The sequence below is a fragment of the Saccostrea cucullata genome, unplaced genomic scaffold (genome assembly GCF_032062105.1).
Source record: "Saccostrea cucullata isolate Sc308-1 unplaced genomic scaffold, CSIRO_AGI_Scuc_v1 ctg239, whole genome shotgun sequence".
NCBI lineage: Eukaryota > Metazoa > Mollusca > Bivalvia > Ostreida > Ostreidae > Saccostrea > Saccostrea cuccullata.
The window spans coordinates 428725-449551 of NW_026939884.1; the positions used below are offsets into that span (position 1 = coordinate 428725).

The 20827-nt window shown below is 33.4% G+C and overlaps 2 protein-coding genes across 2 annotated transcripts; one reads left to right on the forward strand and one right to left on the reverse strand.

Annotated features, from left to right (window-relative positions):
• Positions 1–445: 445 nt before the first annotated feature.
• On the forward strand, positions 446–12891 carry LOC134254209 (phospholipase A-2-activating protein-like). Its single transcript, XM_062736757.1, has 12 exons — positions 446–604; positions 2781–2974; positions 3242–3343; positions 3501–3620; positions 4319–4625; positions 5288–5448; positions 5597–5754; positions 6027–6246; positions 6539–6682; positions 6867–6977; positions 7119–7265; positions 12132–12891. Exons 1-12 carry the CDS (start codon positions 468–470, stop codon positions 12689–12691), a joined length of 2361 nt encoding a protein of 786 aa, XP_062592741.1. The 5' UTR covers positions 446–467; the 3' UTR covers positions 12692–12891.
• Positions 12892–17811: 4920 nt separating this feature from the next.
• LOC134254195 (uncharacterized) lies at positions 17812–19911 on the reverse strand. The gene is made up of 5 exons (XM_062736741.1): positions 19857–19911; positions 19255–19692; positions 18488–19034; positions 18320–18406; positions 17812–18215 (listed from the first exon to the last, which is right to left on the reverse strand). The coding sequence occupies exons 1-5, from the start codon at positions 19909–19911 to the stop codon at positions 17813–17815; spliced, it is 1530 nt and encodes a 509-aa protein (XP_062592725.1). The 3' UTR covers position 17812.
• Positions 19912–20827: the final 916 nt, after the last annotated feature.

Below are 20827 nucleotides of genomic sequence, written 5' to 3' on the forward strand. Positions count from 1 at the left end.
GAAACTTTAGAAGCATAATGATAAAAATTATAATAACAAAAGTAAGAATGATGATTACATGAGACTTAGTTATTGCCCTTAGTAACACTTTTTTTAAAGTTTGAAAATACACCACTTTTTAATTCATTTATTTAAATTATATTTTTCAGTACAACTGTTTAAAACATCATTCAAAACGATACATTTCTACGGGGCAATAAACCGAATCAATAAGCGTTTTTTTTAAATAAAAATCTATGACATCACACATCACAGGAGGGTGGAAATACCTTAAATTTCTCTTAAGTCCGAGCCCGATTTCCAAGAATTTTTTTTCTTCTAAAAATCTGCTTTGCATATATTCACATACTTCAATAAATGCATTTAAAATAATTTAAATATTTTTAACAGTTGTTTAATAGACGTTAGATTTTGAAATAAATGAAATATACAAAAATAATTATCGGGTTCGACATTCATCAGAAAAAATGGCAGGATACAAAATACGGTGCTGCATAGTTGGGCATGAAAAAGACGTTCGGGCCATTTCGCCGACAATTTTCCCCAGTGATGGCATTCTTTCCGGATCCAGAGATGTCACAGCCAGGGTTTGGATACCCAATGAGTATGATCCCTTGTTTCCAATGAGAATACTCCAATAGGACTTGTCTTGTTGTGCTTTGTCATCACTGAGATGAACAATTGATTACTGTAAACAAGACCACTTTCCCAAAAGAATTGATCTGCATTTATCCCAAGCTTAAGCACCAGTTTACATAAATTATTTTTCTCTGTTTAAATGAAAGAAAACTTAAATAATTCCCATCCTGTGTCAAAATGTAGGACTTGACTTATATTCATCCTTGGACAGGTCCGGCACAATCTCTTAATTAAGCTATATAGCTTGATTTAGCCATATAGCTTTATTAAGCTATTCAGAATAGCTATTTTATCAGACTTTTCTCTTTTTTCAACATGTGTAAAAAGTCGCATCATGGTGCAGTGGAAATATTAAACTTTAAATTCTTCTGAATACAATGCATGTAAAAATCACTCGCCAAATTGCGTCTCCTTGAGAGACTTTGTACTCAAAGTTTCTTAAGATTTGGGGCTATTGATGAGTGACAACACAGTTATATCTTGAATGAAATTATAAAGGAGGCCAGTTATGGCCAACAGGATAATTGATTGGTAACAGTTCAGCACAATGAGAAGCAATCATACTTATCCATGCCTCACCGCACCCAAAGTAGTGGATAATTAATCAAACACTGGAAATTCATACTCTGCTTAAAAGTATTCCACAGCAGCAATGTTAGAACTTTTTATGATTTAGGTTGTATTTTTGATATTCCATAGTATACATATGAATAGTTAAATACTTGCGACTTTTTGTTTATTTCTAACGTTTTTATGAAAAACGGCATATAAATACTTTATCAAGCTATTTTGAATAGCTTAATAAAGGTATATAACTTTTTAAAGCTATATAGCTTAATCAAGAGATTGTGCTGGACTTGTTTGAATGCTTATTGAATCAATTATCATGTAGCAGTTATTTTCAGCTATATTAGGCCAAATAAAATTAATCTTTAGATTCTCATCCCCGCCCGCCCCTCTCAAGTGTCCCACCCTGGTGATTTTTATTTTGATTTTTGAGTGCTAAAAGAATTTTCATGTACTTTTTATTCAGCAAGAATTTGGATGAAAGTTTAAGAGTTATCTCCTGTCTGTATTAAAAGTCGTGTGTCGCTATTTATACCAAAAGAGCCATGTGAAGAATGGAAAAAAATGACAATAAAAGCAGTTTAAATATGTAAGGAAAAGATAACTATTCAGTATAGAGAAGGCAGAGAAGAAAAAATAGCATAAACACATCTAGATATCATCACTAGCATGAGCAAGTTTTAGAGAGATTTTAACTACTGGTATGTAAAAATAGACGAGGAAATTAAATGACAAGTTTTACCAATCTCCAGCTGTATGTGATTTTGTATTAAAAAAATAATGATAAAACATTGTCAGCAGACTTTAGAAAATATTAGTGCTGAGGAAATGTTAAATCTTATAACTATTCAGGCCTAGGCTTTTCAGTAGGAAATTTTATAGATTTTGCAAATTAACACTGATGACCTACATGTATTTTAATGTCGAACATTACAAGTCTCAAGAACGATCGAATCTGTGAGGAAAGTGGAAATCTGTGATATTTTACACAAAACAGAAGGATTTGTTGGTAGAACTTAAAGATAATTGAGGTGTTGAGAAGTCATGCATGCACAATTTATTAGTGTTTGCACCTCATTTTGTTTTGCGTGTGCCGTATATGTGTACTTGATGATTTTGAATTAAACTATAAATATTTAATATTTTAATTTTTTAAAACAAGAACCATCTGTAGATATTGAAAAGAATATGAAAACAATATTATCTATTCATATTAGCATTTACGTAATAAAAAAAATGTGTACGAAGAGTCCAATTGTTTTGTTGATACTTTCAATTATGAAAAATAAAAAATAAAATCCGCCCACCTGCTCCAATTTTTTAGCAAATTAGGATGAGAATCTAAAGATTAATTTTATTTGGCCTTAGAGTGTGTACTGATATACATGAATTTCTGCAGTGTCAGATTAGTGTCATTCAATGTGATTGTTAAGTAAAAAATTTATCAGTTTATAAAAATTTGAGATTTTATTCCTTTAACAATGCTCGTGCTTATAATTTAGCAAATTAAATGCAAAGAACTAAATTTTTGCCAATTTATATCTGTTTCTTAACTGATATTTCTTTCCTGCTAGAATGGACCCAGATTTTCACGAGGGTCATTTGCTGAGAGGACACAGTAATTTTGTGTCTGCGGTGTGTGTCATGCCCCCAGACTCGGACTATGAACAGGGTCTACTGGTGACGGGAAGTAACGACCATACCATTCTCGGTTACACACCAAACTCTACAGAACCAGTCTTCAAACTCACAGGCCATGAAGGCACAGGTATCACTGCTTACATACATGTAGATGTATAAAGTAAAACATGGAAATTATAAAATATCAAAGGATTTACATTGTTAACATTAACCTTTACTTGTTGTATTTACCATGAATTAATTTTTTATAAACATTTTTAGCATATACATATACAGTATGTATATACATGAATATGTATGCTAGAGACCTTTAATTCTTTATAAATGAAATATGCCTCCATGTGCAAATTTTCACAAAGACATGCTATTTCCATTAAACCATGTTCTATTTCAGTTTGTACTCTGGCTGCAGGAAAGTTTGGAACTCTTATCAGTGGATCCTGGGATAAAACTGCCAGAGTCTGGTTAAATAAGAAGTGTGTCATGACTCTGAAAGGTATGTCTGTCACTAATTTGAAAATGAAACATTGCAAGATAGTATTTATAACCCCTCCCCCCCAATCCAAAAGAGAGGGGATGCACTGCTTTATCCTTGTGTGTTTGTCTGTATGAACTGTTCTAACCATTAGTTTATGACTCTGTGATTTATTAAGGACACCAGGCAGCAGTATGGGCTGTGGGTATTGTACCAGAGCAGGGCTACATGTTAACTGGATCAGCTGATAAAACCATTAAGCTGTGGAAGGCTGGAAAGTGTGAAAACACTTTTACAGGTACACGAAATTTAATGCTTAGAATGTTGCATAGAACAGGTCCAGTCCAAAGACTATTTCTACTTATGTAGCTATTAATATATACGTAGGTATTTAAACCTACTTAAAGTAGCTATTTTTACCTACTTTTTATATTATCTGCATTTCGTGGCCACCGAATGGCGCAGTATGGTGAATACCATATATTTTGATACAGTCACACTAATGATGAATATGACGAAATGTTGGCCAAAAAATGATTACTTCTAAAATCATCAATTGTAAATTAGTTTCTATGCAAAATTGTAAATTTACGGAGTAAGCATTTTTTGGTCGAAGTTTTGTCATATCCATCATCAGTTTGACTGTATCAAGAAATTTGGTACTCACCATATTGCGCCGTTCGGCCACAAAATGCAAGTAAAGCATAAAGTAGGTAAAAATAGCTACTTTGGGTAGGTTTAAATACCTACGTAGATATTAATATTAATATTAATTTATATGTTTTCATGTTGATTTACCATCTTGTATTAATCCTATTATGCATGTGTTTTTGGAAGAAATCACTTTTCCAAACTAAATATTCAAAATTACCTTCATTAAAATATTTTAAAACACATCTGTCTATATATTCTTTATTGTTCTCTTTTGTTCATCTTACATATTTAAGGACAAAGGTTGTTTGCTATCCTTTGAGTAATATACTAGTGTCTTGCCAGGGCATGAAGATTGTGTCAGAGGGATAGCTGTACTAAATATGAACGAGTTTTTATCTTGTGCCAACGATGCTACGATTCGCCGATGGTCAATGTCAGGAGACTGTCTACAGATTTGTTACGGCCATGAGAACTTTGTCTACAGTATCGCCGTGTTACCTAACGGGCAGGACTTTATCAGTGGCAGTGAGGACCGCACGCTGAGGGTCTGGAGGGACGGGAAGTGTGTACAGACCATCGCCCACCCAGCCCAGTCTGTGTGGGCGGTCTGTGTCCTCCCGGGCAATGGGGACATTGTCTCAGGAGCAAGGTAATTACCAGTGGTAAACTACTGTATACAGGGTTATTTTTGCCCTTTCACACTTGCAGACAATTTTGCCCTGTTTTAAATTCGCCCAGTCATAGTTTTATTAAAGTAATTGTGCTGTATTCTTTGAATTCGCCCAGATGAGGCGGAAGGGGCAGCAATAAAACGGGGGCGAAAATTTCCCTGTATACAGTACATGTGTTAATATTGTGCATGTGTTTCTACTTTTTGCTGTGCCAGGTAAGGTTTTGAGGTTTCAAGGCATTTGTACATTTCCTCCTTTTCAAACTTTATTATACTGTATAAGTAGAATTTTTAGCGAAGATTTAATTTTGGCATTATTAGCGAGGGTGCTGAGATTGAATACCGCTAAAAATTAATTGTGTTTTATTTCTAATAGCTGCTTTAATATGCATTTTAAAATTGCTAAATTAACCTCTCCCTAAATATAAATTACCAGTTTTTAAGGACAAATCGCTGAATTTGCGTCTTGCTAAAATTTCCACTTATACTGTATGTTAAGTATAAGTAGGAATGAGAATTGCAAGTTATGTACCCATATTGATAGGAAAAATATGAAATACTATAAATCTGAAAGTTTATACTAATACAGTAATAGAAATAATTGGAACTTATTGATGATAAAATGCTTTGTTTTATAACAGTGATGGTGTAATTAGGGTGTTTACTACACAGCCAGAAAGAATGGCACCTGAGGATGAACAAAAGTCATTTGTGGAGCAGGTGGCAGCCACGGCAGTGCCCAAGCAGCTGGGGGACGTAAAACTAGAGGACTTACCAGGACCTGAAGTTTTACTCAATCCAGGTAAACTCAACTCTGATCCAAACACTTGTAAACAAATGCTGAATTTCACTACTCAGTACAGGCCTTGAGAGTGCTAGTTTTGAATGTTCATGGCTGCTTGTGAAGTTATTTTGAAATGTTTATGATGATTTGTGCATTATTTTTGAAGGTACCAAAGAGGGACAACAAAAGATCATCAGAAGAGGTCCCAGTGCTGAGCTTCATCAGTGGGACATGGCTAAACAAGAGTGGACAAAGGTTGGAGATGTGGTGGGCTCTAGTGGGGGGACTCAGCAGAGTTCAGGGAAGACTCTCTATGAAGGAAAGGTAAGGGGTACCAGGGGGAGGGAAGCTCTTGGGAAAATCTGTTACATTTACTGCAGACTTCATATTGAACGAAAAGAGTTTTACTGAACATCAGCTTGGAATATTCCATGACGGAAATTATTATCAACAATACAATCGGATTATCACTGAATGTAGAGCTACTGTATGTTTCATTTAACCTTCATTCTGATTGTTTTTAAGTTTTGGAATCTCAGCAATATGTCTGTCTCTTGTATTGAAGTAATGCAAAGGTTTTTAATTTTGTCCTTCAGGAGTATGACTATGTGTTCAGTGTGGATATTGAGGATGGGAAGCCCCCTCTTAAGCTCCCCTTTAATGTCACAGAGGACCCGTGGTTTGCTGCCCAGAGATTTTTGGAGAAGAATAGTCTGAGTCAGTTATTCCTCGATCAAGTTGCCAACTTCATCATAGAAAACACAAAAGGGGTCACGTTGGGACAAGAGACCTCAGGATATGTAGACCCATTTACAGGTCAGTAGTTATGGTCTGTTACTTAGCCTTGAAAAAAGCAGCATTTGATGTAACATTCAACTTAGGATAGGTTATACTATTTTATGTCATAAAAGGTTAAGTGGTTAAAACTTACGCATTCTTTATGTGATAGTAAATATTTTTGGAGGAGATTTTGCTTGTGTATGTATAAACGTAACACATGCATAATGGACTGCTAAATTAGTGTGCTTTTAATCTGATAAATTCTCCTCTACAAACATCAGGTTTATCTGTGTTAATAATTTTATCTTTTATCTTTTTGTGTGTCTAGGAGGAAGCAGACATGTTCCTGGCTCCCAGTCCAGTGTCAACTCCGCCCCAGCCTCGGGGACTGACCCCTTCACGGGAGGGGGTCGATACATCCCAGGGGGGCAGACACCACAACCTCAGATCTCAGGCGCTGATCCATTCACTGGTAATTAAGTCTTGTCCTGAGTAAATTTTTGCTTATTCTTTCATCATTCAAACTAAATTATGCATTTGTTGCTGCATATAATAATGACAAAGTTTAATTGTCATTTCCAATGATCTGTTTTTGACATTATTTAGTACAATTTACAGAAGACATGTATTTCATTTGAACACCCATTTTTCCTTAGGAGCAGGAAGTTATAGACCACAGAATGTTCAGGTTAACTTGGCCAGTAATAATTACTTCCCCCAGAAGACCTACGTTACCTTTGAAACGGCCAACCATGTTCAGATAATTAGTATGTACTCTCCTGTAACATCTGTTTCTTAATCTCTTCTTAATATGCTTTAATCAAAATGAACAATGATAAAATTACTTTCTTATAAGTTGTATTAAAGGCTAATTTTATAGAAATTAGAACCATATTTAATTATTTTAGACAAGCTTAAGGAGTTCAATGACAAGGTTGGAGCAGAGAACCAGCTAAGTTCTGATGACCTTAATTCCCTGCAGACATTAATGGAGGCCAAAAATGTGACAGAAGCACATGTGGGTGTCATTAACAAAGTCTTGCAGTGGCCTAAAGGTATTCTTTTCTAAAGATAATCTTAATGTTCACTAGAATACAGAATACCATTGATAAGTAAACCCTTCCTCTAAAATTGAAGTAAGATGTATTCAGACATACAAAGATTTATTCAAAAATTAAATGTGTGTGTTTGAAGTGGGTATGATCTGTAAAGAATTTGTGTGTGTATGTTCAAAGTGGGCATGTTTAAGGTGATCGTTATTGTTTCCACTTCCCTCAAAATTAATTTACCTCCCACACTTATATTTATCTAATCATAGATAGGACCAATCACAATAAAATGAAATGTAACTTACTGAAATGGTTATTATATGGATCATTGTATTTCTGTATACTATATGTACCAGGTACCTGTATATTCACAGACCCCTGATTTAAGACCAAATACATTTTTTTTAAATGGAAAAGTAAATAGCATTGCTGAAAAATACATCTGAGTACTAGTACATGTTTATATTGTCTATATCATTTATTAATTTAGTATGGGACTGGTTATGGTAATGGTAGTATTTTCATTTACTGTTGAAGGAGTACACATCAATAGCAGATATATAACAGTGTGGGGATTTTTTGGAGGGGGTGCACAATTTCTTAAGGTCAAGAACTAGTAAATAACTTGAGACTAATTTTTTGGTGCTAGATCCATTATGACGTCATAATCAATTTCAACTTTCTTTTTCCCGTACTTTACGGCTTTAGCAGAATTATGTAGAAAATGAGGTATTTTCATGTCATTTAATTTGAAATCAAATGAAAAGTAAACCGGATACCTATATTAAATTTGATATTGATTTAAAGAAGAGGCCATGAACATACTAATTACCATTTTTTGAAATAGGCAATCATAATACATTTCCTTTGCCGAACCGAAAAAACTCCCATATTCATGACTGGTTTTCTTAATTTTTCATTGAAAATGACAGTTTAAAATACAGTTTTTCATTTTGTTTACCTACAAATTATGCCCAGGGTTCTCCACATTTGAAAATTTAACCATGGAGGAAGCTGCGTGAAGAAAATGTGACCGAAAACACGAATGCGCGTTAGACTTCCTAATCTTCATTAATCAATGACTGGTTTTACAATTTGTAAACTTTACCACTGCAACACAAAACAATGGAATAACTAACTGTTTAAAGTTAAAAAAAAAAAAATAAGAATTAAAATTGAAAAGGATTTATCCTGTATTTTACCTCACAAATGTACCAGAATTTGCCCAAAACTGTAGTAATCTTCTGAAGGAATTAAATAAATTGTTGTTACATTAACCAGGGCAATATTATTCAGAAATTAATAATTGTAAGAATTGTTGTAGCCTATTGTATGAAATGTTTTTTTAAATATAAAAATGATGAATGGGTAGTATTTTTTTTTAAGTAAACACACAAAGGAACAATTGGATGCGTTTTTCACCAAGTTTTGTTGACTTCTCCACGTGTCCCAGTGCTAAAAATAGCGCCACGCAACGTCTCATAACAACGGGAAGTAACAGTTACTCTAAAAATAAGACGGCGATTGACACTTAGGTCCTATGCACATTTTATCGAAAACGATAATAAAGTTAAAGCTTTATTAAATTGATTAAATACAGAGGAAGATGAATTTTTTTACAGAGTATTTTTGGGCTAATATCATCAAGATTGCCGACGTTAAAAAAACTATTTAGTTTCGACTGCCCTTTGCGTTCTACTACGAGACATCGTTTATGTCTTTGAATTCTTGTAAATCTTTTAATTATTATGTAGTGAACTGAACACAGTTAAAATTCAACAAAATAACGTGTAATACAAAAATACAGAGCCCCGTAAAAAGTAGTTTATATAGTAGATAACTACTCATACTGTTAAAACAGCTGGTCCGACCTTCAATTCAAATTTTCACGCTTCACGGCACATTCGCAGCTGATCGACCGTGGGTAATTAGCACTATTACCTGTCCCCGTGCGCTTGGGGGGCTTCACACCACGTTGTATAAACACAATTAACTACTCATCTAGTATATTGCAGGTGTCATCTCTGAAAATGCAAGTTTTAAATTCTAAAATTTAACCATGGCGGACGCAGATTTTAACCATGGCGCAGCAGATTTAACCATGGCGCACACAAATTTAACCATGGTGCACCTCCATGGTAAAACCCCTTGTGGAGAACCCTGAATTGCCCTGAAAAACCTTATTTGACCAAGCTAAAGTTGTAAAGCATCGATAAAGGAATTTATTTCTCAAGTTTGATAAATCTGTAGGCTCCTTTCATTTACTAGATCTTGACCTTAAAATGCTTAATTGGTATATTCTACTTATTGATTTTGATAGACATCTTCAGCAGATGTCACAATAAATCCAGGATTTTCTTTTCCTATATATTTTCATTTCGTCATTTCTGAGTTTCTTCCCTTTGAATATCACCAAAGAGTTAACATCATACTTCCAGATTTGGTTGTAAACACTTTATTTATTCAAACAGAATGAATATTCATTTAACGTTTTATATTTTGAAGAGACATATCCATCCATAATTTAAAAATTTGATAAGTAATACTATCACTATTGTTATAAAGAAGGGTCCCTTTTCAATAATACACAGCAAAAAATCCTTCAATTGACAAAAACTACCACAGTTCATTACACATACAGACCTTAAAAACATGCTTGAACAGCCAAAAAATAGAAAAAAGGTACTTTTTTATTATATAAACACTATTTATGCCTTTGCAGGAATAAAGAAATTCCAAAAACTGTGAAAAGAACCCAAAAGGGCAAAAACTAGAGAATCATCAATCCATTTTCACTGCTAACCAAAAATGAAATTTGTTTTAATTAACCTTGAAAATTGTATATGTATAAAGTCATTTCATAACCTTAAGATGCACATGCATTATATGTAAAAATTTTTATTAAGTGAGTAATATTTCTTCCAAAAATTAAGTTAATGAAATGTATAACTCTGCTCCTGATCATACATACACTGTGAATTTATAATTGGAGAATGTGGCCATAGCTATAGGTGAATTACATAATTTATAAACCATAGCAAAATATTACATACAGGTAACTGAAAACTGGGTCTCATATTATGTTTAGAGGTTTCATTTAACAGCGCATGTTCATTTGGTCTCTAAAAAATATTTGTATTTTTGGAATCTTTTAATTTATCAGAAAAAAATTATAAATAGCAGCTTCTGATTTTGTTGAGTATTGCTGAAAATGACAGCTGCAAATATTTATATATTTTTAGGTCACCTGAGTAACTCAGGTGACCTATTGCTATCCGTTTTCGTCCGTCATCGTGCGTCGTGTGTCATGTGTTAACATTTGAACATTTTCAGCTTCTTCTCTGAAACCACTGAACCAATTTCAACCAAATTTGGTATACAGCATCTATTGAAATAAAATATTTTGAATTTTATGGTCCTTGATACAAATCTTAACGGGGCCAAAACCACATAAAATATTGCAATCTTTAAAAATCTTTTCTTTACTTGGACATCAAGCAGGCAAACTGTTGGCATGAATGTAATGAGCATTGAGTCCTCTACCAAAATTGTGAAATTCATGGCCCCAGGGTCAGGGGTTCTAGTGCTAGGGCAGGGTTTTATAGATTATATAGTGAAAATGCATTGATTCTTTGAAAATCTTCTTCTCTGGCCCTGGGTATTAAGTGAACTAACTAAGTACATAGTTATGATGAGCAAGAGTGCCTCTTCCAAAATTGTGAATTTTATGGCCCCAGGAACAGGGGTTCTGGTGTTAGGGCGGGGCTCTATTGATCATATAGTGAAAATGCTTTAATTCTTTGAAAATCCATTTTCACTGCTAACCAAAAAAAGTAATTTGTTTTATAACCTTGAAATTTATATATGTATAAAGCTGTTTCATAATCTTTAGATACATATTCATTATGTGTATTTTTTTTATGAAGTGAATAATATTTCTTGCAAAAATTAAGTAGGGTAATGATATGTAAAACTCTGCTCCTTATCATACATACATTTTGAATTTATTATTGGGAAATGTGATAAGCTGATTTACATAATTTATAAACCAAAGCAAAATATTACATGGCCGAAAGTGTTAGGGTCTCATTTTATATAATGAAAATAGGTTAATTATATTAAAATCTTTTCCATATTTATCTTGGGTTTTACAATATGCTGGTATATATATTTATGAAAAAAAAATAGTATGCAAAGAAAGCTTTCTTAATAAGAAATATACTTGTGAATTATGAAGTCTTAAAACCAACTATTCAAACATTGTGGCCAAGAATAAGGATAAGAATATGGTATGTTATCCAGTGTAATGAATTCATTCCATTTGAAGTTTTAAGTATGGATTTATTATATTTTTTCCACCCATTTGTTTTCTTCAATCAGAATTGTTTTGAACACTAGGAAATGTATCAAATGTAATTTTTTTATGCTCTGGGGTTGTCTGGTTTTGAATGAATGTGATAAATTTATTCAGAAAAAATTATTTTAAATTAAGAAATATACAAGTCATGTGAAATATTAAAGTCCTAGATCCATACATTCAAATGTTATGGCTAAGGTTAAGGATATGTTATATATCATATTATGATATAAATATTAACCATAATTTGTTCAAACTTTTTGATACTGATTAAGTTACTCTTTTGAGAGTTGGACTGTTTAGATTTTCTGTTTTGCACAAAAGAAATGAACTCTGCTTTAGCGTTTTTATATTGACACAATTTACAAGACTGATTTATAGATAGTATTCTTATCCAGGGATATTTTACATAATGGCTAGACTTCACAACTTACTTTATGCACATGATGCAGCTGTTTATTGCCTTGATGCAAATTTTAATGTATATACAGAACGTTTTTTATATATTTTTCCAGAGTACATTTTCCCGGGGTTGGATGTACTCAGGGTGAGCGTCAGAGACCAGAAGGTGTGCGAGCACGTCTGTTCTCAGGGGGGCTTTTTGGACAGCCTGCTGCGATTCCTTGACCCCAGCTCCCCCGTCCCCACCCAGATGTTGACCCTCAGGATTCTAGTGAACTGTTTTCTTCATGAGAGTGGACGGAAGTTCCTGTTGTTAAACAGAGACCCGATAATAACCCAGGCTCTCAACTGTAGACTGAGCCCCAACAAAAATGTTCAGATCGGTGTCAGTACGTTATTACTGAATTACTCTGTGAGTCTACAGGATCAGGACGATGAAGAAGGAAAGTCGCAGTGTTTACTGGCCGTGGCTAGCGTAATGGAGAATCCGATGGACCCAGAGGCAGAGTTCAGACTCCTTGTCTGTTTAGGGACATTGATTTCTAATGACAAAGACACTAAAGAACTAGCCAAATCTCTAGAAATACAGAATCTAATTATTCCAATGCAGACCCGCCTTGACCCAAAGAAAGTTAGTGAGTGTGCAGGCTTTGTGATAAATCGTCTCCAGTAATTATTATGCATAAAAAATCATATGTTTTGGCAAGTGAATAACTTTAAAAATTTAAATGTTAATAAAATTATGTTAAAAATATTCATTGATGGTTGACTGCATTTTGTCATTATTTGGTACAGAAAATGAACTACATGTATGTCAAATTCCTTTTTCAAGGATTTTATTTTGATTCAAACATTAAACCACACAATACTCATGTTTTTCTTTGAAAACATCATAAATCATTGTAAGTACATTACAGAGTCACTGAATGGGAAAACTAGTTATATAATTTCTGTTTAATTATGATAGAAATTTTACTTCATGAATAAGCATGTTTTAAAATGCTTTTTCCTTTATTAGAATGTTTTTATTATTGTTAGCTGATAAAAATAGACATGGTGATTATTTTCTAAATTTATTCTACAGTAATTTGACTTGAAATTTTACAAGTCAGTCATGGTGGGAGGCTACTTTTCTGAGAATAGCTTTTGCTGTAGTTTTACGTAAATGTTGATTTGGATACTATCTGCGCCCCTTCACATTTTGTCGCTGTTTAGACAGACATTTCAGCAAATTTCAGCAATTAAATTCAGAAAGAAAAAATACACGGAAAAATTAGTCAAATCCCTCTCCCATTGCCCCCTCTTTCCATGCCAAAAGGATGTGATATTAGATTAGTTTAGGAGTTCGGACCGTTATTTTTTTTCCTTTTTAACCTTTTTTTCCGTAGCCAGGAGGTCCCCCTTTGAAAACCGTTGCTATGGGCTTGGTATTACAATGTAGAAATCGTTAAAAACACATACGTGTTAGATATTGTGCAGAGACTAGATCCACCCCCGGAATATTCACATTCAATTGACCAATCCCTGATTTATTCCGTGTGGGCCTAGCGACGACTTTTGAAGATTATTTCTATTAACCCTTTGGGTTGTAGATACCAAATATCAAATTCTTTAAAACTGGAAAATAGGGAGGGTTGTATTTGATGGTTATAGAAAAAAGACAATATATTGTAGAGGGGACTGTTATCGTTTCTCATGTTACACACGCATGCATTGTTGGATTCTTTGCAAAATATATATTGATTTGCATTTAATTGAACAAAAAATTAGGAATATTCTATGGGAGCAGGGGTTCATCCGGAAAAGTATGTAACCTTTGCCTGCCATTTTACCTATTGCAGATCTATTTGAGAGGCGAAGCTTGGACAAATTTCGTTGCGTTAGAAAATCTAGCTACAGAGAAGTTGACTTAGTTGATATAAATATACCTCGATTTAATTTGAAACTACGGTATTTTTTCCTCCTGGCCAGAAAGAAAGTGAAAAGGTTTTAGGAATAGTTGCAGCAGTAGCTATTCAAATAAATTTTGTGCAGTTTTGCATTGACTTGTTACAAGGCTCTGGACAAAATCAACCTGAATGTTTAATTGTCTCGTAAAATCAAAAGACATCTAGTGTTGTGGTGGAGAACGATTTAAAATTTTTTATTTCCCATCAAGGAAAATCTTTTCTTTATCTTTTAAAGTTTTATTTAATGTCCAGTAAGGCAATTACAATATTCCTTTTATGGAGTCAAATACACGTATTCAATTAGCAAGATTTTGATTCAAAGTTCACCGAATGAGATTATTATGGTATTGATGAAGATTACTCTTAAAACTCTTTCTTTTAAAAATAATGCGTCCCGTAATGATCTAAGATAAAATCGGTATGCACATTAAATATTTGAAGTACAGTATTAATTTTTTTAATAGCTCTGTGTGTGTCTCTTAAGAGTGAAATATAAAAGACTAAGATATAGAGATATGAAAAGGAAGACAGATAGACTACAGTCTACAAGTTAGAGCTATACCGCCTCCACTAAGGGAAAAAAAACTCGGGTGGCAAAGATTTAATTAAAACCACTTTGAACGACTTTTTCCAACCACAACTAGGCATTTTTTAAGAGTTGGTTGGGGGGGGGGTTAAATGTGTAAATACAGTGTGTGTTTTGTTATGTCCATGTAAGGTTGCGCCACAATAAGCGGGATTATGAACAATTTTCACTGGAAATTATTATTTTCCTGTTTATAAATATCGCCTTGGCACCTATTTTGAGAAGCTGCCAGGAACTTTGTTATGTGTAATATCAAGGCGTATATAAATCTAAATAAATTGTAGGAGTACTTTAATTGCTGAATAAATACAAACTTTTGTTAACTAAGACTGAAATAATTTGATCTTGAAAGCTTTTATGATTGCGTAGGTTTTACTGACTGAATTATCAGTCGACCGGAATGGAGAAAGCATTAAGTTATAATTACTGTCAGTTGGATAAACAAAATGAGGGTACATCGGGTTACAGCGGGGGTGGAAGCACAAAACAGAACGCACCCGAAACACCCTGTTTACCATGTTTACGATATCCGCATGCATTGTGCGTGTGCATGCTTCAATGCAAGGTTCTTTCGGACTTGGTGAAAATTCTTCCACCTCAATCAAGAAAAAAAAATTCCTGCATACACGTCGTGAACAAACAACTCCTTCTGTAATTTGCATTTCAGTTATCTCTCCAAATTTATTATTTTTAAAAACGAGGAAAAATTTCCATCTTTTTTTATTTTAGTTTTAGAATGTTTAATTTAGTCTAAGAATAACATCTGATACATTTTACAATTATTTGTTTATCAAAACACGGTACATCGACATGCGTGAATGACGACCTTGCGTCAAATGCACCTACGTACAAAGATTCGTCACTTAATAATTGCAGGTTACTCTGCATGTATTATCGGTATTAAAGAGCAAGTTGTTTTGAAAGTCAACTAAAATTAATTGATCAGGTGCTATACACGACAGAGACATTCCGAAACATGAGTAAGAAAATTCCACATGTAGAACATTTTATGTATAAGTACTTTTAGCATTAATTAATGCTGAAAGATGTGAAAAATAGATAACTCCTTGACATTTCCTCAATGACTTTCTGCAAAAACAAACATTAAAATGAGACAAAAACATTAATATGAAAAATTAGGTCTTGCTGAAGGCTTCAGGTCTTTGCGTACTCTCTCTCTCTCTCTCTCTCTCTCTCTCTCTCTCTCTCACGTGGTTTAAAATTCAAAAATCTGCAGTTGTAAATCTTTTTAAATATTCCAAACAACCAAAATGAATTCCAGTTGCCATATCTATACTGGATTCTGAAACTTCATAAAAATTCTTAAAACAGAGATAGAGTACAATAAATGTTCTATCAGGCTTTTTCTTTACTATGCACTAATATATTAACAGCAGTGGATGGGAAACCTCTGGAATACTATGTTACAATATATGCGAGAAGTGTTATTAAATCAGGTGTGGATGTTTAAAAATTCCAAAGAAATTTTCGAAAATTATATAAAATTTCAAAATTTTACCAAAATCAATAACATAAATTTTACAACTTTTCTAATCCATATACAATAATTCCCCATAAATTAATTAGTCCACACTTGTTGCATCATTGACAGCTGCTTTTTCAATAAATTTAGAATTGGTAATTTTACTTACCTTGTCATTGGTCATTTGCCAAATTGCTTTTTTAATGAAACTTTCTAATTATGCACACAGGTACTCTGAAGTTGATATTAAAGATGCATGAGTTTCCGATTGAACATATCTATGTGTATTTTGAAGACCAGGTTTTCCTACAATTTGTTAGAATTCCCATAGGTACCAATTGCGCCCGTCATTAGCAGACCTGTTTTGTATTTATATAAAGCAGAAGGTATTAAAAATTTTATACACGAGAAGAAGAATGCATATGCATGCACTTGTTGTGGCATTCAACTCTATACATTTAGATGTAACGACGACACATCAGTTACTAGTTACTGGTGCATCCTTATGTAGATACGATACTGAAATACAAAGTAAAAGGTACCACCGAGTCTGACACACCTGTTTCATATTTGAATACTTATCATCTTACTAGAAAAAGACGTTCATGGTAACCCAGCAACCAAGCTTTATGATAAATGTGATGACTGTAACATTTCAATCGTCAAATTCCCAAAAAGTCAAAAAATAAAATAATCAATTCTCCACTTTAAAACGAAAGCGAAACAGGATCGAAGTAAAGTCTCTGTCCAGAATAGTTTTGTTGTTATAAGAAAAAAACTAGACTGTGCATGCAATACCCAGAATAATATATTTAGTATGTATTATGTAGACAAAAATGTTATAAATCCCTTGTTTGAAACAACAAATGATAATGGCAACTTTGTTGATCAAATGCTAAAAGTTTAATCTTCAGGGAAACGAAAGTAAGCACATTCATATAATCTCACTTGTAATGGACCGAATTTTCTCAGCTTAAAATAATCAACTATAATTACAAATATGAAATCTAGAAAACACTGAATTACTTGTCATGTTTAGTAGAGCTTTAATTAATGTTGAACATCAGGAATATGTCGAAATCTAAAAATACTTTAAAGTACTTCCGTGAATAAAAAGCTTACTTCCGGCAAGGGATAAGTCATTTTAAATATAGAATTTAAATAAAAATAATGAAGAGAGATATCTCTTTGCAATAAAGAGATATCTCTTTTTGCACGAGAGATATCTCTTTTATACACTTTTGGGAGATATCTCTTTCACTTTAAGAGCTATCTCTTAAGATAAACCAAGAGAGATATCTCTTTAACTTGGAAAGATATCTCCAAAAGTAAAAGAGCTATCTCTCTTTTCATGAAAGAGATATCTCTCAAGGAGAAAGAGATATCTGTTCAATTGGAAGAGATGTCTCTCTTATCAAAAGAGATATCTCTAAGTATAAGAGATATCTCTCTTAGTTTAAGAGATATCTCTTTCTCAAAGAGATATCTCTTAAAAATAAGAGATATCTCTTGAAGTTGGGAGATATCTCTATTTTTTTTTCACTTTTGTATAAGGAATCGGTGTGCAAATCATGCAGACTTTTTATAAAGATATGTTTACAATCATTACAAAAACTACATTTTCAGATTTAAAAGTAGAATAGGCCAACAAAATTACTGTACTTCATGATCAATTTCACAGAGCAAATGCACTAAATACAACGCGTAAACTGATATTTGTATTTCAATACAAATCTACTTTGTTCTCAGCAATTTGTTTTTGGAAATTGCGTTCTATCACATTTTATTGATTTTAGAATACATTTTCATATTATTGAATGAATTCTTATTATCAGTGGAAACACAAGAATTTTGCTTCGAGCTTGTTTCCGGTTTTTCCAATGTATTAATAATCTCCTGTGTTGACATAGCGACAACATTGTCATAAACGTCCTCTTCGTCATAACTATAACGCGAAGAATCCGTGTTTTGGCGGGAAAGGGAAATATGTCTTTTAATGGAAGGTCGGTAGGGTAAACTTGGTTTTATTTGTAAATCAGCCTTCATTTTCTCAGCCTCGATTTCGTTGAATGTTCGCTTGATGACCCAGTTTTTCCGCCATGACCAGGGCTGTCCATAATCCACACTGTATACATCTGTGTCTGAATCACGATGCAGACCTCTTACTTTGCATATGACACTAGAATGAAAAAGAATCAAATATTGTTTGTAAAACATGATTAAAAATTTACCAAACCTTATTCCATACAACTTCTATGAAATTCACTGTAAGCCAATACTTACACGGACATAACAATCAGTAGAATGAGACCAGCTCCGGAGACCAGACCGACCAACAGATAAATGTGCGTGCTCTGTTCTAAAAGTAAACTATCAATACATCAGTCTAAAATATTTCATTTATTTTAGAACTAAATATCAATATTTTTTTTAAAGTAATAATCATTTTTTTTCTCATCTTCAAAGGAATGATTATTTTCACCAGAGGTGGTTCCATAAGTTGGAGACGTGAACGTAGGATTATCTGTTATTGTACTGAATCCAAACCAAACAGTTGTTTCTGTGGTGCGTATAGTTAATGCCCATGGTGATGTTATCGTCTTGAACCGAGTCGAGGAATGAACGGCGGGGTTGTGGGTAAAGTGAGCTGAAACTTTAGTGGTAAAGATCTCGTGGTCAGTTGAGAATTTAGCGTGTGTTGATTGGTCAGTTGAGAAGGTAGAACGCGTTGATCGATCAGTTGAGAACTTAGAATGTGTGGATTGTTGATAGAATGCTGGTGACGTTTCGGAAGTGTCTGTCAAATGTGGCTGAGATTGATTATCAGGAAGTGTTAGAGGTACATGATGCATTGTTTGTGTGTCTGCTTGAGTCTTTGCTGAAGTGGACAAAGGAATTGTGGAAGATACAATTAAAGAACTCGCCCCTTTCCCAGAGCTTATTTCGGGTTTTTGTGAGACAGCAAAGCTGATTTCTGGATTGTCAGGAACAATAGTTTCTAAAATTTAAAATATTATAGTCGAATAAATTTATTATACATGTATCACGAAATCGATGTATTTATTTTTTTAATATAGAATATCTTCAATTGCAAAAATACCTTATTTTGTAATTTTATATCGCTTTATTCCAAAAAGAGGAATTTATTAATTATAATAACTTAAAACAAATTACAGAGGAATTATATTCAGTATAGTTGAAGAAATATATATACAAACCTTTTGTTAGTTTTGCTGATTTTACCCCAATCGTCATAATGAGTCGATGCGTCGTAAAAATATTCTGTCCATAATTATAGTCCCCATGTGGTATAAAAAAGCAGAGTGTGTTTCCCTTAAATTGGTAAGTCCTCCCTATGGCAGACATTGGCAACTCGAATCTTTGTTGTCTATCATCACATACAAACACCTGCAGTTTGTCCTCGACTGTTGTTTTTACTATCCCGTTAACGTTATAGACATAAGAGTCGTGGCTGCTAAGGACAAGATTGTCCAGCCTAATGGTAAAATTCACTGTACCAGGCACTGCAAGCAAGTTCAGTTGCCACGCACAGTTTTTGCTCTGAAAATCTGACCAAGTTGTGTCCCAGGAAATATTTTTGTAGAAGGCTCCTGTGGTGATATTCTGGCTTTTTGGACACCCGTTAGATCCATACACTACGGTATTAAAAATAAACATAAAGTTATTCAATAAGGCATGCGTTAAAAAACACGTCATACCTATATAAAAGGGACATACAAACCGTAATATTTAAAAAAAAAACATGAAAACATCCTTTTTTCTTGAGTTCTGCTAATCTATTAAGGCATCCTGAAGTTACCTTTTGCAATTAATATACACAGTAAACTCAAACATAGCGTCGCTGAACCTTCCATTGTCTACTGCAATCATTGTTTATATCATGACATCACATGTTTACTCTGATATCATTTATATATCCACCTGCATATATAAGATAGGACATTTTTCGTGATCATCATACAGATAGTATATTATTTCACGAGAAGAACTTTACCATCTAAGCTGAAAAACTTGTACTTTATACTCTATATAATTTCTTGTTTTATACATCTTTCATATAATTATATGTCATATGCTACTTAGTATGTTTTATTTCATTATTCAGAATTACAAATTAGTGATGTAGTTCACAATCAAGCAAATTAGATATACATATCAGCGACGTTTTATCAATTTTGAAAACATTATTTATTTTCATTCGTAAGTTGATTCGATCTTTGAAGAAACGATACCACAGAGTCTGAAACATTGGTTTCACACTACGATATTTTACTAGAAATAACGTTAAACGTAAGCAAACAACAAAACCTTATGATAAACTTGATGACTTTTCTATCGATAACTTTCCATTTATATAAAAAAAAATACACTTTTCATCATCCAACCGCATTTTAACTGGCGTTTTCTTCCTATAAATTATTAGAACAGTATGCCTCATTTGTCCGATCATATCAAGACGCACACTGCAGAGGGGAGTCGTTGACAGGCAATACTTATTCCTCCATTCGGATCTGATTTCACCTCAGACGTTTTTTTCGCTCTTTTTTTGTCTGCTCCAAGTTTTTGATGCTCCAGAGGACTTTGAGCTTGATTTCTGATTGTTGTCTTCATAGTTCTTTTTTAAATAAACTTGTAAAAATACTTAATCATTCCCGAACACGCATTTATGACATCTTAACTGATATTAAGGTGTGATAGGTGTCATATTGGGACCTTTCAAAATACTTTTTGTTTTCTTGATAACAAATTTAAACTTTTAAACAAAAAAAT

Excerpts from the sequence above, each read along its gene's own strand:
- LOC134254195 (XM_062736741.1), bottom strand. The coding sequence starts at position 19,911 with ATGGAAGGTTCAGCGACGCTATGTTTGAGTTTACTGTGTATATTAATT. Across the intron at positions 19,035-19,254 it reads ATCAGCAAAACTAACAAAAG|AAACTATTGTTCCTGACAAT; the intron begins GTTTGTATATAT and ends TTTAAATTTTAG. Across the intron at positions 18,407-18,487 it reads CATTCCTTTGAAGATGAGAA|TTTACTTTTAGAACAGAGCA; the intron begins AAAAAATGATTA and ends ATGTATTGATAG.
- LOC134254209 (XM_062736757.1), top strand. The coding sequence starts at position 468 with ATGGCAGGATACAAAATACGGTGCTGCATAGTTGGGCATGAAAAAGAC. Across the intron at positions 605-2,780 it reads AGGGTTTGGATACCCAATGA|AATGGACCCAGATTTTCACG; the intron begins GTATGATCCCTT and ends CTTTCCTGCTAG. Across the intron at positions 3,344-3,500 it reads GTGTGTCATGACTCTGAAAG|GACACCAGGCAGCAGTATGG; the intron begins GTATGTCTGTCA and ends TGATTTATTAAG.